The sequence below is a fragment of the Chroicocephalus ridibundus genome, chromosome 6 (assembly GCF_963924245.1).
Source record: "Chroicocephalus ridibundus chromosome 6, bChrRid1.1, whole genome shotgun sequence".
In the NCBI taxonomy this organism is placed as follows: Eukaryota; Metazoa; Chordata; class Aves; order Charadriiformes; family Laridae; genus Chroicocephalus; species Chroicocephalus ridibundus.
The window spans coordinates 70,313,266-70,330,800 of NC_086289.1; the positions used below are offsets into that span (position 1 = coordinate 70,313,266).

General features: G+C 41.8%; 1 protein-coding gene across 7 annotated transcripts in view; it reads left to right on the top strand.

Moving 5' to 3' along the window:
• Positions 1-955: 955 nt before the first annotated feature.
• Positions 956-17,535, top strand: part of LOC134517069 (multiple epidermal growth factor-like domains protein 6) — a 213,835-nt gene continuing 197,255 nt past the window's right edge. For 3 of the 7 annotated variants that reach the window (XM_063338169.1, XM_063338170.1, XM_063338171.1), the window contains exons 1-3: positions 958-1,139; positions 15,392-15,526; positions 16,181-16,290. In XM_063338169.1, the coding sequence (XP_063194239.1) occupies positions 973-1,139; positions 15,392-15,526; positions 16,181-16,290 (412 nt within the window). In that variant the 5' untranslated portion in view covers positions 958-972. Of the gene's footprint in view, positions 1,140-5,124; positions 5,227-15,391; positions 15,527-16,180; positions 16,291-17,535 lie in introns of all 7 variants that reach the window. The other 4 variants (XR_010071547.1, XM_063338168.1, XM_063338172.1 and 1 more) reach the window with 3 other exon arrangements.

A 17,535-nucleotide genomic window follows, 5' to 3' on the forward strand; every position in this document is an offset into this window, starting at 1 on the left:
TAGTCACGGGTCTCTAGAGAGAGGAAAACTGTGGTGTAATGGACCCGGAGTCCTCCATTGGATCATAAAATGCTTAAGGTGTGTTTTTCTCATTTTTTATTTGCTACTACACACAGTTCCCTTTCCAGGTCAGTTGGTCTCCCTTCTCTCGCTATTAAAGGGGAAAGAGTTGCCTTCTGACAGCAGTAAAGGTCTGGAGAGATCATAAAGAGGAGAGGATGGATGGTCTAGAGGAGAGCAGGCAACACTGGGATTTAAGAAACCACTCCTCAGTTCCCAGCTTTACATTCTTGCTGTCACTAACTCTCAGCAGAAGTGGTGTTATCCCTCCTTCATGATGTTAAATGTATTTATTTTCATGGTCACCTCTTTGGAGTGCTTGGATGCGATTGCAATGGACGTCACACACAGAACAAAGAAGGACCAGAGGAAAAAAAGAGAAGCCAAGATACATCTCTCACAGTGAAGCAAAACTGGCGCGGCATCCTGGAGCAGAAGGAGGGTGGGCAGGGGGGGGTCAGCTCCACTCCCAGAGCTGGTAACCCTCATCAACGTGAGGTTGCATGTAACTTCATACATTATTCAGCGAAAACAAATCCCTCCTTATCTCTACCTCGCTGTCTTGTATACCCAACAGGAATATGGACCAGGAAGAAAGTCCCTTTAAAGGCGGGGATGCGAAGAGACATGGCAGACCAGGGGAGGGGGTAAGTACAGGGACGGAGCCGGGCGGGGGGGAGGACCCAGCGGCGAACCGCTCTAAGCGCCCGGGCAGCAGGGGGTGCCGGGCGGGGAGCACCCAGGACCCCCGGAGGAGGAGGAGGAGGAGGAGGAGGAGGAGGAGGAGGAGGAAAGGGGAGGGGGGGGATCGCGGCATCGCGGCCCCCTCCGCCCGGAGCGGCCGTGGGCGTGGCCGTGGGCGTGGCCGTGGCGGCCCCGCCCGGCCCGTGGCGCTCCTGCCCGCCGCTTTAAATGATTTGGAGGGCCGGTGGCTACCGGGGCTGCTGTTGCCGGTGCCGCGGTCGCCTCCGCGTCCCTTCCCCCGGCGGGGCGATGGCGGCGGGAGCGGGGCCGGCGTGCCTGTACCTCGGGCTGTGCTGGGCGCTGGCCGCGGCGGAGCGGGGGCTGCAGCGGGGCATGTGAGTGGAGCGGAGCGGAGCGGGGGGCGGCGGGGCCGGGGGGGACTCACAGGGCCGGGAGCGCCGCCTTTGTCTCCGGCGGGGGCAGGGTGCTGGCGGGGTTCCCCAGCTCGGTGTTCAACTCTGTGGCAAGGAAAGTTTAGCGGGGTGCGCCTTTAACTTTCCCCAAGTGTTCCCCCCGTCCCCCGCGGCGTGGATTTCTGCTCCGTGGAGTTATTTTTGAAGGGTTACTCGGGAGACTTACAGCCCCGGAGGGAAGGCGGGCGGGCTTGACTTTGATTCCGGATCTTGAAGTGAGCTTCAGAGAGAAGCATCATTATCGCCCAGGCTGTTTCTTCCTCCACGTTTAAACAGCGAAGGGGTGGCGAGCTGAGCCTTGCCCAGCTGGGCGAGTCCGTGCTTTCGGAGGGGTTAGGGTGAGCTTCACCTGGTGGAGAACAGCAGGAGAAAAATCAGAGTAATAAAATGTAAATCCAGCCAGGAGGAATAGAGCCCCCGAGCAGCCCGAGGTGAGAGCAGTGGGAAGCGTCTGTCCATCCATCCATCCATCCATCCCTCCCTCTCTCCCATCCCTCGGCAGCTGTCGGCACAGCTCCTTTGCAGACACAAAGGAGTAAGTGCCGCGTGTGTACCCACTGGTGCTCCTGCGGGAGGAAGTTTCTATGAGGTGTTTTGCGTGGCATGAGCAACAAATGTCCTTTGTTTTAAGTGCAATGTAAGGTTTTTGTCAAGAGGTAGTTTTCTGGTCAAATGCTAAAGTAGAACAGCTGACAGCATGCACAAAATCTTACAGTTTAAAGTTTTTGCTCATTGAAATAGAAAATACAATTTCTGGAGATTGCTCCCTGCTTTGCGTTGGGCACCTTTTTCTCTGCAAAGGTCCCCTTGTATTTTTAAGGAATGTCTGATTCCCCCCCACCCCTTAACCCCCCAAGCAACCTGACAACAGCCTTTTCAGATGTGTGTTTATACCCTAATTTCTAACCTCTTTGCTCTTCCTATTTTTTTGACTTAATCAATTCCATCCCACCCTTCTATAATTAATTTCTCTGGTATTTGGTTTCAATTTAGTTATTTCTTGTGTCACCAAATTGAAATTTCTAAGGCTATTGCTCATTGGTTTTCTATGCAATATCATGTAACTATGTATATACTAGAAGTGCTTTTAAGGTGGCTTATATTACTCCATTTTGCTAGAGCACCAAGTATCCATCACAATGTTTAGAGAAGTCAAGTTCATTTTCTGGTAAAGTATTTTTTGTTTTTAAAAGTGCTCTGTGTTTCTTTCAAGCATGCTTCTTGCTCTCTTTATAAGTAATTACTCTACTATGAGGAAGAATACTGTCAGCCTACATTAATCTATTTGCATTTGACATATCTGTAATACCTATGATTCTGCACTTTTGAAGCTGGAGGTGGTGTTAACTGCGAATTGCCTCCAAACAATTTCTGATTGCTTTTACCATTTTAAAAATAGTTTCACTGAAAGGATATAGGAAACATTCCCTTCTGGAAATGAAACTATATGAGGGATATCACTGTTTGGCTCGAGCCATTGGGAGCAGCAGTGTGCTGTTAGCCAGCAGCAATCAAAAACCCACCCAAACCCCCATACCTGTGGCAGAGCCTTGGGTGTTTTTCCCAAGAGACATATTCCTGCGGTTACTATAATTCTTATTGTTTTTCTTGAGCTAGGGCAAGTATAAGTATTATTCTAAACTTACTTTATGCTATTTAAGGACTTTACCTTTGATGTAAGCAGAAATACAAGAAGTCATTACTCCTTAGGAGTCAGCCTGCCAGCTTTCACCAAGAAACAGTGAAATGTCCAAAAAGACACTTTCAATGAATTGCCTTTTTTTAGTAATTCTTTTTTGTTCTTTTGACGTTGGTCATCTGCAGTCAACAGGATAAGAACAACAAATGTATCCCTTGGAACACACCATGCCGGGTGCTTCCTTCTTCAGCGTTTGCTGCTGTTGTTTTGATTGAGATCTTATGTGGCTGAGGATATACAGGATATTCTTCATAATTGTTTTCGTTCTGCTGCTAACTTGAGTATTTGCTGCTAGCTAAAAATGCAAGGGATCTGTGTGGATGTTGGTATTCTGCTTCCAAGCCCCCTGAGGAGATTTAATGTAGAACAGATTACAGGATGACTAGCTATTTCCATCAACTGCATTTCCAGACAATTAGCCCTTGATGATCTTGTATTAGAACTTTAGAGAACACTTGAACAACCAGAGAACGAATGCGCCGTTTTCATCGCAAAGCATGCTATTTAGGCCTTGAAATGAGGAGTTAACCGTCCCTCGTCATAAAAAGCACATTTTTAGCAGTTCACTTTGCAGTGAAGTCTGTAGTTCGAAATTGGGGTATGTAATGACATTGTAAGTGTGATACGTGGTTATCTAGCATGGAATTTATTTCAGGATCGTGCTTCACAGAAGGCTGGGGGTAGTTGTGGGACAGCGCAGAAATAGGGATTAAGAGTGGAGGGCTTGAGTTGCTGTCAGAAGTGATAAATCCCCTCCTAGAGAAATATTCCACTACAAGTTTTAGAAGTACAGATGTTTGCTCATAGTTAGCTATATAGGGCAGAGCAGAAGGCAGGAGCGGTTATGAGGTATGTGTTAGGAACCCCCTTTGTGCAATAAATATTACCTTTCGTAGCTAGGACTGAGAGATGACTCAGGAATGGATTCTTCTCTTCCCAAGTGACACATGAGCGAGGACTTCTCTTGTCTGAGACAAACTTTGTCCCTTGCCAACGTTAAGCCCATTGACTTGCTCTGTGGTTTTGCAGGTCAGGGACAACATCTAAAGGGTCTGATTTGCTTTTTAGAGGATCAGTCAAAATCTCGCAATAAAACTCTTTTCTTTAGGTTTTTTGACTGCTCAAATGTTGCAGCTGCATATTTTTACTCCATCCATAAGCAAGTAAATTTGGTCGCGTTCCAAGGAACACCTGGATTTAGAGCTGGATTCCTGGCTGAGTAACTGTTTTCCAGCTTCTTCAATCCTATGGGGCGTTGCAGGCTTACTTGTACTCCTCCAGTTAAATCTTATTCCCAAAAGCAAAATCTAGCATTCAGATGGTATCTCCATTTGCAACACTCACGCAGACTTGGTCCTTTAACTGTATCGGTGATTGAGCTACAGAGATACGGGACGAGGGTTGGCACCGTGTCTCACTGCAAACAGGTGTGGTTGTGGACCATATTTCAAATGAATAACAAATATTTCAATAAATAACAATTTTTAGGGAAGTAGGTGTAATTAAAAAGGTGAAATCCACTCTTTTGAGGACTGGAATGTATTTCACAATAAACTACCGGTGTACAAAGCATTTCCATATGAAGAGATGCGTGTGAATTTTGATTGTTACAGTGGAACAAATTGCCTGTCATTTTGCATATGTTGGAACGCGGTGCAGAAAACAAAGTAGTGGGGGGAGGGAAAAAGCTTCTATAAAGTATACAGCTTAAACTTGGAGCCTGGAGTTTTGTCGTAATACTGTCCAAATGATGTGAAAAGTAGGTTGTATGATCATTTCTTGGTGAGAAATTGTCTCAGTATATTGGCTGTTTAGCCAATACACTGTATTCTCACCTCCAGTGATGCCAATTTGCAGGTGTGAGGGTAGTTTGTATTCCTAGTGTTAAATAAGGGCTTGAGGAATGTTTATTTTTTTGGAGCTGAAATGAATAATGTGGTACAATCTCCTTCCATTTCTTCAAATGGGATATCATATCTTCACAGATTTGGTAATTAAAAAAAAAGGTTGCAGGTCTTCTAGTGAAAATGAGGACCTGATTTACCACCGTGGTGTATTTGAATTTGTATCTTACATTAAGTAAGATTAAGTTAAGTCTTTCTTATCAGCTCTTTTTAAACCTCTGTTGAAGTGATGCCGCAACCCAGCGTCACTGCGAAATTCTAATTTAGACTACTGAATTTTACCTAAATTATTTTTTTTTTTCAGCTGAAACCTCAAGTACTTCTTCCCAGTCCTGTCTGCCTAGAATCTGTAAGGCTGCAGTAAACCCGCAGTGTTCTTGAATGGTTGCTACCTCCAGCCTTTGAGGTTTGGATAACGTGATTTTTAGTAAGCAGTCTCGTCTGGTCGTCCTGTGTCCCCTCCGTCCTGTGTTGCATTCCCCCTCCCCCCCAATCCTTTAATATACAGTAGTTGTTGCTAGGAAAGAAAAATAAATGTTGAAGACTGAGATGTTCCTCATCTTTGTGAATGTGAACATCATGCTGAACAAAAAGTAGTCATTCTAGCCTGTGCGCTGCAGCGTCATGCCACTAGGTAGAGCTCATGCTGGTCAGCACTATAACACTGAATCACACTTTTCAAGAGTTTGCAGTTAAAGCCTCTGTTTCAGAGTTTCTAGAGGAAAATTAATTTTGAATTTAGTTTTTAAACAGATGGCAAAGGGCTCTCTTTTTCTCTCCCAGTATATTCATTGGCAGAAGACTTAAAGATAATGAATAAGTGTCATCATGCTGTAGTTTTTTTTCCTGCTTTATGACGTGTTTTCCTGCTCTTCAGAAGAAAAATGAGATCAAGACTTCCTCCTAAACTCTGAAATAGCCGTAAGACTATGAAAATACATGGTCATAAGATGTGGTAGACTGAAGTTGCAGTATTTATCAAAGATGAACTTGATCTCGTGATTGACTGTAAAATATTTTCCAGTTTTATAAATATGTTCTCATATCAGAGACATCACATAATGTACCTACAAGAGGTTTAGAAATTTGCCACCCATAATCACAATAGCATAAGCTATTAATACATACTCTATCAGTCTTAAATCTGCGAGTTTAAGGTAGGTAAGCCCCTGCTCCCATTCACATTTAATGGGATTTGCCTTCTTAAGTTACTCCTCAAAAATGCACCCAAAGAGGGAAGAACTTGTCAGCGTTTCTTCAGGTTTCACTGTGGTGGTGCATTATGAAATGTTGGTATAGTTTAGTTATTTATGCATACGTTCATTATATGCAGGTACTGTGTGTGTGTGTGTGTGCAGTATTTCTGATTTCTAGGAAAACTGCCTGCTTTTTGGTTTGACTTTTTCTTCTGCATTGTTTATATCCGGTGCTGCTTATTTATCATAGTTCTAGGCATGCCGTGGTCTAGATATGACAGAGAACAGGGAGTATTTTTAATAAATTTGAAGAAACCTGGTGAGGAAGCGTGAGATTATCTGGTAATATAAAACCTAGTCTTCAGATGACTTGTCAGCAGAACCTCCCTTGATGGAAGCGATGCTTTGGCTCTCAGAGAGTTAACAGCCCATATTGCAGACTTGTGTTATTCACCAATTAAATACCTTCTCTCTTTGAACACAGTTAATAGACTTCCTCCTTCTGAAATTCAAGCCTGTTATTGCTTACGTTCTCTCTAAAATCTATTGCTTTTAATTTATTTCTGAGGAGAAAGAAATCTCCTTTCATTATTGCTAAATCAAAGCATTTTAAAATTGCGTACCGAACATATGTAGTCTTGGGTTTATACTTTGGATTCCATGCTGGTCTTGGTTTAAAACTAGTCATTAATTGTTCTGGAGGTAAACTTGAGATTTTTGCCTTGTATGTAGGAAGACGAATGTTATGCTTTCAGATATAATGCGTACACAAGCTGAGCTGTACGTTCAGTTGTATTTTTTTCTCAATGCCTTTGACCTACGAATGAATATTCCATCTCCTGTGTGTAAAAAAAAAAAAAAAAAAAAAAAGAATATAAATTGGAGTGCTGCCATTCTTTTTTTTTTTTGTATTCTTTAGTAGAAACACCATACTGCCTTCCCATTGTAAGTCAGAGCAGAACTTGGTGCTAATTGTTGCTCAGTAGAGAACACCATGCCCAGACTGTGTTTTTATGTACACAAATTAATTCAATATTGAAAGTATATCATAATATCTCAGGCTATGCCTGTGCAAGCAGATTTATAAGCTTTGTATATATGCTTTGTATTGTTTTATAACAATGAAAAAAAACCCCACCTCATATTTTGAGCCCAGTCTTTTCAGGTAAGAATGTTCCTTTCTAGGACATGAGTTTCCAATACTCCTCAGTGCACAAATCCTCTGGTTTGTAATTCCGAGCCCGACAGATGCGTCACCAATGGTGAAAATACAGTTGTATGAACTTATCTCTTGTAATTGTATTATTCTTCACGAGGCAAGTTCTGTCCATCTTTTTTTATCCTCAAAACAACCCCAGGAATGTGTGGGTTATTTAGAACCTCAGTGTAAGTTTCTAGTCTGAAAGATACAAATGTTTGGGGAGGTTTTTCCCCCCCCATTTACCACTGCTGAACACTAATCCACTAATGCATGCTTGTTAGTTGCCATGGGTTTTTTTTTTTTGTGTCTAGAATTCATAAAATATTTAGCTCTACCAAAATTGCTTAATATTTTTTAAAAAAATAAATGAAATAATCAAATGGGCATTTCCATCAGAGGTATCAAGCTAAGGATTTATAGGGGAGTAAAAGACTTGAAATGTTTTAACACTTAAAACATTGGCATGTAGGGACTTTTCTTACATATATTACATGTTACTTCAAGAGTAAGCTTTCAAGAAAAGAGTGGCTCTAAACTGGTAAAATCTGACATCCACCACAAGCAGTGAACAATTCCTAGGCACTGGTTGCCAGACTGAAACTGAGGATTTCACTACCTTCTAACTAGTTCCACTGTCAAGCAATGTGGCACTTGCTGTAACCCAAAATGAGCTTTTTCTCCATGTGACACAAGTGATATGACACTTTTCAGTGATTTGTTTTTTAATTTTAATACTTTAGCTTCAGGTCCTCTTGTGCTGTCTGGCCAAAAGAAGCTCAGGTGCGTGTACCTGTGATTTACTGGAGTGGCTTTTATTATTCGCTCTTCTGCAGTGGAATGATAATTGAGATGGGTGTAGTTAATGTGAAATTTCCTCTAGAGATGACTGCTGCTACTTGATGCTTTCCTCTTATAATTTCACTTTTTTTTTTAACGCTCCATTTTGTCTGAATTCTGGACAATTATTTGCTTTGTCTTAACAATGAGTGCGTGCAAACTGTTTCTTATACTCCTTGTACGTGACCTCCCATCTGGTTTTCTAATTACATTAGAGTTGGGTCCTTGGGACGAAGGTCCTTAAGTTGTCTGTGGAGCTGTCTGGATGCTAGAAGGGTTTTGTCGGTGCCGTGTGAGGCTCGGCAGGCCTGGTCCCTGGCAGGGATGCTGACATTCTCCTGGATGCTGTTCTTTTAAGTCACTTGTTTAAAAATAACCCCAGTGTAGAAATCTGTGGAGGTGTGCAGAGAGTATCTAACAATTAAGAACATAATGGGTCTAAGAAGATGCTAATATCAGGTAGTCTCTTCAATTGTACTATTATTTTGGTAGTGAATTGTCTTTGTTTACAGTAAGACTCATGCCAAAGCAGCCATATTTTGGGATAATCAACTATTTTGGATACAGTAGATAAAAGTAACATGCATGCTTCCCTGGACGTGAGTGAAGATAGGTATTTGGAGGTCATCAGAATTGCACGCTAAAGTGGTGATACCATATTTGCCATCTTGTGGGTCTGTACTTGATGCCTTACCTGATCCTGCACAAGCCAGTTGGTGCCTGCAGAGGTCAGCCAGTAGAAGAAACTATAAAACTGGATGTTGCTGGGGACTGAGGCTATGTGACACTGTTTGGGGAAATAAATAAATAAATAAATTCACTCCTTGATTTAGGATGCAAAAAAGGTGACTTGGCAAACCATAGTTAAATGATCTGGATGTGCATGTTTGTCTCTAGCTACTCTTGCTAACCAAAATAGATTATTCTGTCTTGGGGAGGGGGAGGAGGATAGTTAAATAGAAGCTAAACGACAGACACTGCACTTTGATAGCAGTAGGAACTGAAAATCTTATTGTTGTTATAATAGCTGAGTGTGTAATTAATCATCTCATATTGATTTGCTCTTAATCTAGATGCAGTGCACAAAGGCTGAAAGAGCTCTCATGTTATTTAGCTGCTCCATCTAATCAGGGAGAGGATGTGAATAAGACACAGCAGTGCATTAGTAACCTGTGGGGTTAGGAGAGGCTTCTGCGCTGGACCTTCGTCCACAGATCCAGAGAGCGGTAGTGATAATGAGACCTAATCTAAATGAGCTTGGTGCTTACAATCCATATCCCAGAGGGCATATAAACATCACAAATATTGATACAGGATCAGTGGAGAGCAGGAATTGATTAGTGGTCAAGGGAGCAGGATGTCCTAATTGTCTCTGGTAGTGCTGATTAATTTTATCTGGAAAATGTGGGGAAATGAGCCTTAAAATAGATTAAAGGTAGAAAGGGGCGCTTGCAGTTTAAAAAGGAAGAAAAGCCTTTTCTGTCATTCCAGTCTTTTTGAATTATTGGTGCTACTAAGCAATATATATCTAGAGACAAAATTTAGCTGTATCTTTGTTTCTATATAAATAAATATATGTAACTTGTTCGTTGTATCTTTTGTTTCTGTACCTTATTTCCTAATTTGCCTTTTTTTTTTTTTCTGTGTTCAGATAAAATTTGCTTTTCTCTTCTTTCCACTTGAGATGATACTTAAGGCAAATTTTTAATCAGCATCCTGTTTGCATACAGCATTATGTTGCCGTCCTTTTCTCCTCTACAGCACAGCATGTTTCCGCATGGTGCCAGCCTGCCTTTCCAGAGTTCTCTTTTATAAGAAGCTGGGGATGTTTTGCTTGGGTGGTTGGAGGTGTGAGGAGATTCAGACGATTTTCTAGCCTGAGAAGTTCCTAGCCAAAGCCATTGTACTCGTGTAATTGTGTTCTGATCAACATCAGTGTATCTCTAGAGCAAACCCACTCGTTGTCATCACAGCGGCGGAGAATTTAGCCCTGACTATAATCTTGGTTTCCTTAAGGAAAGTTGTCATTTGATGTTTTCAAACTAGATCTGGAAAAGCGTATAGACTATGCTTTTCTAAACTTTTAATAAGAGCGTAAAGGCAAGGAGCAGCGACCAATTAGTGTTTTGAAAATACAGAGTTCTGACAAGTCGCTTCTTATGACAGGTTTCAACTATTGACTGTTTCATGGGAAGATCAATAGTGTTCAGGCTGCAAATTCTTCAGCTGAACCAATGCAGACTACAACATCTCACTTTTAGGGAGATGTTAACAGCCTCCTGGCTTAGTGGTGTCATTCACTTAGTCTCTGTGGAAAAGACCTAAAATCAGACAGCCAAATCATTCTTTGCTTCGTATTCATTAGTGTTTTGATTTAAAGTTTGTGTGCTGTTGAAATAAACCTTTAGGGATATCTTGATGTGTGTTTGCTCTCTGACTACCGTTAAATCCACCTACCCTTAGCTTCTTCATTTGAGCTGAAAAAAAAGTGGATTGATAGAATGAGATTTACTTTAATTGTCATTCAAAGAGCCAGGTGTTAGGATCATGCTAGGCAGAATAAGACAATATGCCTGTCACAGAGATGATGTACCTTTTGAAATGGTGGAGCTGTTCCCTCTCTAGCTCTTGTGTTCAGTTGTCTTCCCACCTCCTCACCTCTGTTTGCCCCTTTTGGACCACACGTGCCAGGAGTGTGTGCAGAAAGCTGCATCTCTGCTCCCGCGAGCAGATGGCATGTACCTATCTCTTCCTTTGTTATGTGAAAACCATGTGTGCTTCGTAAGAGCCCGTCTATTGCTATATAAAATTATTTATGCTTGGATTACTGTGTGTAAGAGAGGTAGCTGCGCTGATATCCTTCTCAGAATATCTGATACCCTTCTGCAGAATCACAGGCAAGGATGAAAGGGCAGAGAACCTCACTTGGGGGATAGCAGGCATGCTGTTTCTATCATCCATTCTCTGCCGTGAGTTGTGGGAAGGCTGCGATCCCTTCTCAGGGGAGGTCGGTTGAGGTGGTGCTGGTGGTGATGGCAGCTTGAGGTGGAAGATGTAGAATTGCAGCTCAGCACAAATGGCCGCAATTGCCAGTGACTCATTGAGGACTTCAAGGGTGCTGTCTGTATGTCCAAATGCTGTGAGATGCTGGGTGGGTGAGACCAGAGGCCCTTGAGCTTGTGGGCCGCTTCTAGGAGTAAGCAGCAAATGGCTAGTGAGGGGAATAAGAAAAGTGCCTGAAAAACTGCTTCAGCCTCAATAACCTGAGGCTCAGGGACTTCCTGAGCCACGTTTTGCCATCTTTGTATTTAATACACCTCCATGGGTGCTTTTTTGACTGTCTTTTTGTATGAAGATACGTACTCCTTTTTAAATTCTAAACACAGGAATGAATTTTATCCCGCCTGGAGATGCTTTTAATTTTCTCTGAACTTTTCCTGTTGTGCAGTGGTTCACAGGCACCACAGCCGTGTGATTAGCCGAGGCTGCTCTTGCTTCATGTTGGTCTAATTATCTGTCCATTAGAATCTCAAGTCTTGAGCTGGCGGTGTGTAGGGTGTCTTTGTTTAAAGGGCAGTCTCCGAATGCAAATATTAAGAGAGAGCTTTCTGGCTTGCCCGAGTCAGACTGACAAGCTAATAATAGCCTTCGTGTTAGTCTTGGCTAACAGAGAGCATCAGTATAAAAAGGTTTTAGGGGACCGGTGTATCAATCAAATCGAAGGACATAATATGCGTTTATGTGTTTTTGCTTGTTTTAACACTTAAACTTCCATTAAGAAATATTTTCTGAATGCCAAGGCCATGGGAGTAAAAATGAAGCTCTCCTCCTCTCATTACATCCACTTGAGGTTTCAGGTTAGTCTGAGATGGTGTCTAGTTAATAGAATGCCATAATAAAAAAACTGTATTTTCAATAGTTGTAGTCTTGTTCAAGAAACTGTTCTTGAGTTTATAGGTAACCCATCAAAGAGCAATGAGTCAGACGGCTTAAAAACTGGTGTGTTGACTGTGTGTGGGGGGAGTTGTGAAGATGGCTAATTGTTGGAGAGGGCACGTTTTATTTCCCAGCTTTGCCAGCAGAGGATTACACGTTAGGCAATTGCTGCAATTTAATTATAGTGTGGCAAAGGTTTTGATATCTGCCTTTAAATTATCCCAAGGGCATCTAGGAGGAATGGCTTACTTTGAATAAATCTTAATAAACGTGTAACTTTATGCTGCTGGCTCGTTTTGTTCTGTGAGCGCCATTTGTTCCTATTAACTGTATCATAGAAGTCAATACAGCTATTCCTGGAAACATGGCAATATCACAGGAGCAAGAATTTATAGGATGGGCTCAGTATGTCACTACAACAATTGTCAGCTTCTCTCTTTTATTTATGGAAGAGCGATGCATATGAATGTACCTTTATCTGGAAAGTTTTCGGCAATTCTAATAAAAGGAGATATGCATGAATTATCAGTACACGATGTTCTATTCACTAGAGGGAGAGTCATTTTAAAAAGCCTGCTAAGTGAGGCATGGTTGCTAAGTAAGGCAAGGGTTTTATTAGACCAGCTGACGTAATGGAAAAAAAGCAGGCAAGATTTTGGGCGTACAAAGACCTCCTTTGGATGTGAAACAAACGGCAGACTTTGCGCTAAGAACGGCTTGGGAACAATTGCTCTGAACTTCAGCTAAATATGTTAAATGGTGAGGTAATTGGAGAGGAAGGGGTAGCTGGCACACGTGGGAAGGATTGCTAAGTAATGGAGACGGCATGGGAATGTGGAGGAAGGGTGGCTTTGAAGGCATTTAAGGCAATCTGAAACTACGTTGCTACTGTCTTCTGTTTTGCTGCGTGGTGTTGGCAGCTGCAGCTTGGGCAAACTCAAGGAATGGGGGAAATAAGGAGCAATATAGGAAATGGACTCAGCAGGAAGGACATGGGGCCGCGTGGGAGTGATGGAGATAAGCAATACCTCCAAAGCCTGGAAGAAACAGGCATTCTAGTTCAGGAAACTAATTTCTCTCAAGATAAGGTTTTCTAGCAGAAATGGACTCTCTACTCATTTTTCCATGGTGAGATAAGACAACCAGAGCATACATTTGTGGACTTTCTTTTCATATCTTCTTTTATGACAGTTACCTGAAATTCCTGAGGGGGCGGTTGGGTTGTTTTTTAAAATCTGATCTCCTTCTCTGCTGGAGTGTCCTTGTTGGGTGAAGGTCCTCTTTACCCTGAGGTGGGTGTCCCAGGTATTCCCGCAGCTGGAAAGCCATGGTGCCTTTGGGAGACCTGGCTGGATTTGCCATTCTGGCTGTGCTCTGCATGACCACTGGCCTCTGCCGAGTACTGAGAGTCTTCTGCCCAGTACCGGGAATACTATGGAGTGGATTTGATCTAGTCAGGCAGGGTTTCTTCCAAGTATTTAGCTCAGCAGTAAAAATGACCACGCTTGAAGTACCTTCCTGTTCTGCACAGGCTTAATTTAATGATGTTTGTGATCTACCTGAAGACCTGCAGTTCAAAGATGTACTTTTTTATTACAAAGGCTACCTTGCATGATGTTCAGACATAATAGGGAGCGGTAAAGCTACTTTGGGCCTCTGAGATAAAAAGCACCATAAATCTTGAATGAGATATTAACAATATCCAGTGTAACTAAAGATAACTGCCAGGCAGCTGTTGGGCTAGAACAGTTATCTATCTTACTAATGCAAAAAAACCCCCTTGTTTTCTAGCACAGGCTCACATTTATACCTCTGTTGATTGACAGAGAAAACGAGTGCGTGAGCGTGTCTCCCTCTTCGTCGCTCTCTAGCCTGGAGAAGGGTCTCAAACTGAAATTTGAGGAAGGACTCGTCTGCTGGCCAGTAGGACACAACTGCTGAATGCTGTTTCCCATTTACCAGAGTGGATATATACGGTCCCTGTTTCCCCGCTGTATTTTAATCATTGAGGCTTAAATTTGAAAAGCCTCACCAGCTACAGCGGGCTGTCTTGGGGAATTGATGTTTTAATTATTATGTTAACATGTAAACTTGAGTAGTATGTAAACTACTCAAAAAGAAAAAAAATAATAAAAAAATCACTGAATTAGTTTCATTTTTGTTACAGTAGGCTCCTGCCTTAAAAAGACAACACCCCTCACCCCCCGCACCATGTTCTGTGGCTTTAGTTAGACTTTGCATGTTTTATGCAGTTATTTTCTGGCCTGCAGCATTTCCTAATTTATACCAGGGTAGAGAAATCAGAATAAGGCTGACAGAATCTCTGTGAAACCATCAACACGTGACCTTTTTTTTTTTTTTGACCCTCCATACCTCCTGAAATCCTGCTATTTTTGTACCTAGGGCTAGGTAGCAGGATGAAGATTACATAGCAGCCTACAAAGCAACGCTTTTATTTTGGTCTTGTTATTTTAGGAATAATCAGCAGAGAACAACGATACTTCCTCTTATGAATTTCATGTGCTTCCCTGAGGGGACCGATAGCGATATACAGAATATACGTTTTCCACAGCAATAGTTTAGATAAATCTTATCCGCCCTTGAATCGACAATACAGCTTTCATTGCCTTGTGTGGAGCCTGAATTTCATTGTGTATTTTGTTCAGTTCACGTGCTGTTTTCGAAGGCAGGCGCTGGGTTTTCATTCTTTATGTATAGAGGCTGGCGATTCAGTAGCTTGGAGCCGTGGAGGTCAGTGCCTGTTAGCTGCCAAGTCTTTAATTTCCACCCTGGCACATCAGCTGAAATAAAGGCTGTTGCATGTACAAGACCTAGTGGGGGGCTTCCAGTGGTCTTGGTGTCAGAAGAGCCTTTTGGGGTCCCTCACCTCATTCATCTGCTCCTCAGCTTGTGGGGCATCATCCTTTGTCAGGCAGAATCTCGTCTGAAAGGGTTACTGTAGGCTGGTGGTGTCGAGAGACAGCAAAGAGTGTCAAATCCTGCTCCAACACTTTAACTTTCATTTTCTGGGAACAAAGTTCAATCGTGTTTTTCTAGCTGCGCCATTCATGTAAAATTTGCCATCAGGAATGTGTTCGTGCATCGTGACTTGTGCAATCTGTACATTAATGAAATCTTGGCTTCGTTGACATCTGTGGACCATTTGCCATTTTGAAATCATTTGATCATGATTTTTCAGGTGTTTATGGATACTGTGGTTTTTTGCAAGAGAGCCGTTTGGGCAGTTCAAGGTGAAAAAAGTCATAGAACTACAGTATTTTTAAATAGCAACAGAAAATCTGTTTCAAGCTGTTATACATTGCACAATTTTATGTATATTCCTCTAGGCATCTAAATTTTGTGCTAGAAATAGTGAAGTATATCTTTTTCTTTCCCTCAAGGCCACATGTCTGTCCAGTGTTTGAGTTGGCGCTGGTTGGACACCAACAGCCGTGTGTTCAAGCCTTCAGTCGTACGGTCAAGATGTGGAAGCAAGGTTGCACAGGGAGGAGGTGGTGTATGGGCTATGAGAGAAGGTAATACGTTATCTATTGTTATCAATGAATTCTGTTACTCAACTTAGTGCAAATTCTTTATAACTTTTTTTTTTGAGAGAAGTTGTGAACTATTTGATCTGAAATATGTGTGACTTCGTTATGGATATATCATATCCTGCTGAGATTTTACTTTAAGTCTGATATTACTGAGCAGAAAATGCGACTTTTTTTTCTGTCTTTTGGGTGTGTCATGAGCTTCTTGGCTCGCTTTAGATCACGATTTTATATTATCAGAAAATGCTTCTGTCTCATCCTGTTCTAGGTGAAGTCCAGCTGTCAAGTTATCTACTTTGAAAAATTGAACTTCTTTCTGTTTCTGTCACATGCTTAGAACTGATGGGAGATCTGACTCCCCCAACAGCTAAACCCAAAATTGATTGCAAAACAAAATTACTCACCTTTGAGTAGCCTGAATACAAATTCATCAGAAAATATGTGGACATAGTATATTAGAGCTATCAGATGTTATCAGGATGCATTTTCCTGTATTTGCTTCGTTTTTAACAAGAACTACGGATAGGGGCTGAAAAAATGTGTAGTAAATATGACGTACGAGTACAGTTTGTTACTGATGAGATGTGAATAAGCTGAATAGAAGCTGTGATCGTTCTCTTAAACTTACTCTCTTCACAGGTCTGGGTACTACACAGTTTACAAGCAGGCGTACAGAATGGAGCGTCAGACTGCCTACAAGTGCTGCCCTGGATGGGTCCAACATGACAACGAACCTGGCTGTTTGCACTGTAAGTTGATGGCAAAACTGTGACAAACCAAGAGAGACAATCTCCTTAGGCCTTACTTTCCTACTGATGCTTTCTTCTAGAAAGAGGGATTTTGTTTCTTGCTATTTATAACTGGGATTTCCAGTTAGGAAGAGGCAATCTATTGATGGGGAAAGAAACTTCCTTTAAAAATACAAAAGCTGTCATGTAAAAGTACCAAGAAACTCTAATTTTAAATCTAAACAGTGGAAACGGAATTTCTGATTATAGTTGTTGCAGCATTCTCGTGCCAGCCTGACTTTGACAGGCCGACCAAATTTATTGCTGTTACCCAAATTATGCAAAGAAATCTGCTGTAAGGCGCTTGTTTCTTGGACGTAGCACTCATTGCAGAGTCCGACTGGTTTGGCCTTTTTCACTGCTGCTGTTGCCATTGAAGGAATTGTGTTTCTACCCTACGGTTCTCCACCTGACGAGAACCACTTCCTGTCAGTACTTCCTAATCGTGATTGGATGTTTTCCTAAAAGATGGAATTTCATTTAAATGATAAGGAAGAACTTTAGCCGCTGGTAACAAGACATAAGTAGAAGATGGCAATTTACTCACTGTTTAGTTTTGTTACTGTTTTGTTAGTAATTGTATTTTCTGCATGAAAGTTAGCATCTGTTCCTATGTATTTTTTTAATCTTCATACCAACTTGAGGGCTGCATGCAGAGAGCTTGCCTTTATGATTGTCTCTTTGTATTTAAAAAACAAAAACAAGCCTGAGAGGTATTCCTGTTGGTTTTGGCTTGAATTAACATATTTAGTGTGCACCTGTTTTGTTGTAAGAAGTCAAAGATATGTTTAGAAATCTGTATTTTAATCTCTGGTGTAAAGGAATTTAATGTCTTTGAGCACCAGTGGCAATATAAAACTATTTTCTTCCTGAAATAGCAGTGCGGACTTGCTTTGAATTCTTTCAGGCACCAAAGTGGTTGAAATTTTTATATTTGATACTCTCTGAGAGTTTGGCTCAAGTATGTGGAATTTAACTTACTGTAAATAAATAATGTTCTGCATTGGAGAAAGGGAAGTATTGTAATTCCCTTGGACATCTATAGTATCTTTTTAGTACACCAATGTTTCTTCGCCATTGCCGAATTATTCTCTAGCAGTTCACATCTTTTTTTCGTTCTGGATTCAGGTAGTGCTTTCAGTCTTGAGAAACAGTCTTCTGCCTCTGAAGCACCTTTAGGTTAAACTGCACGGTCATGTTTTTATT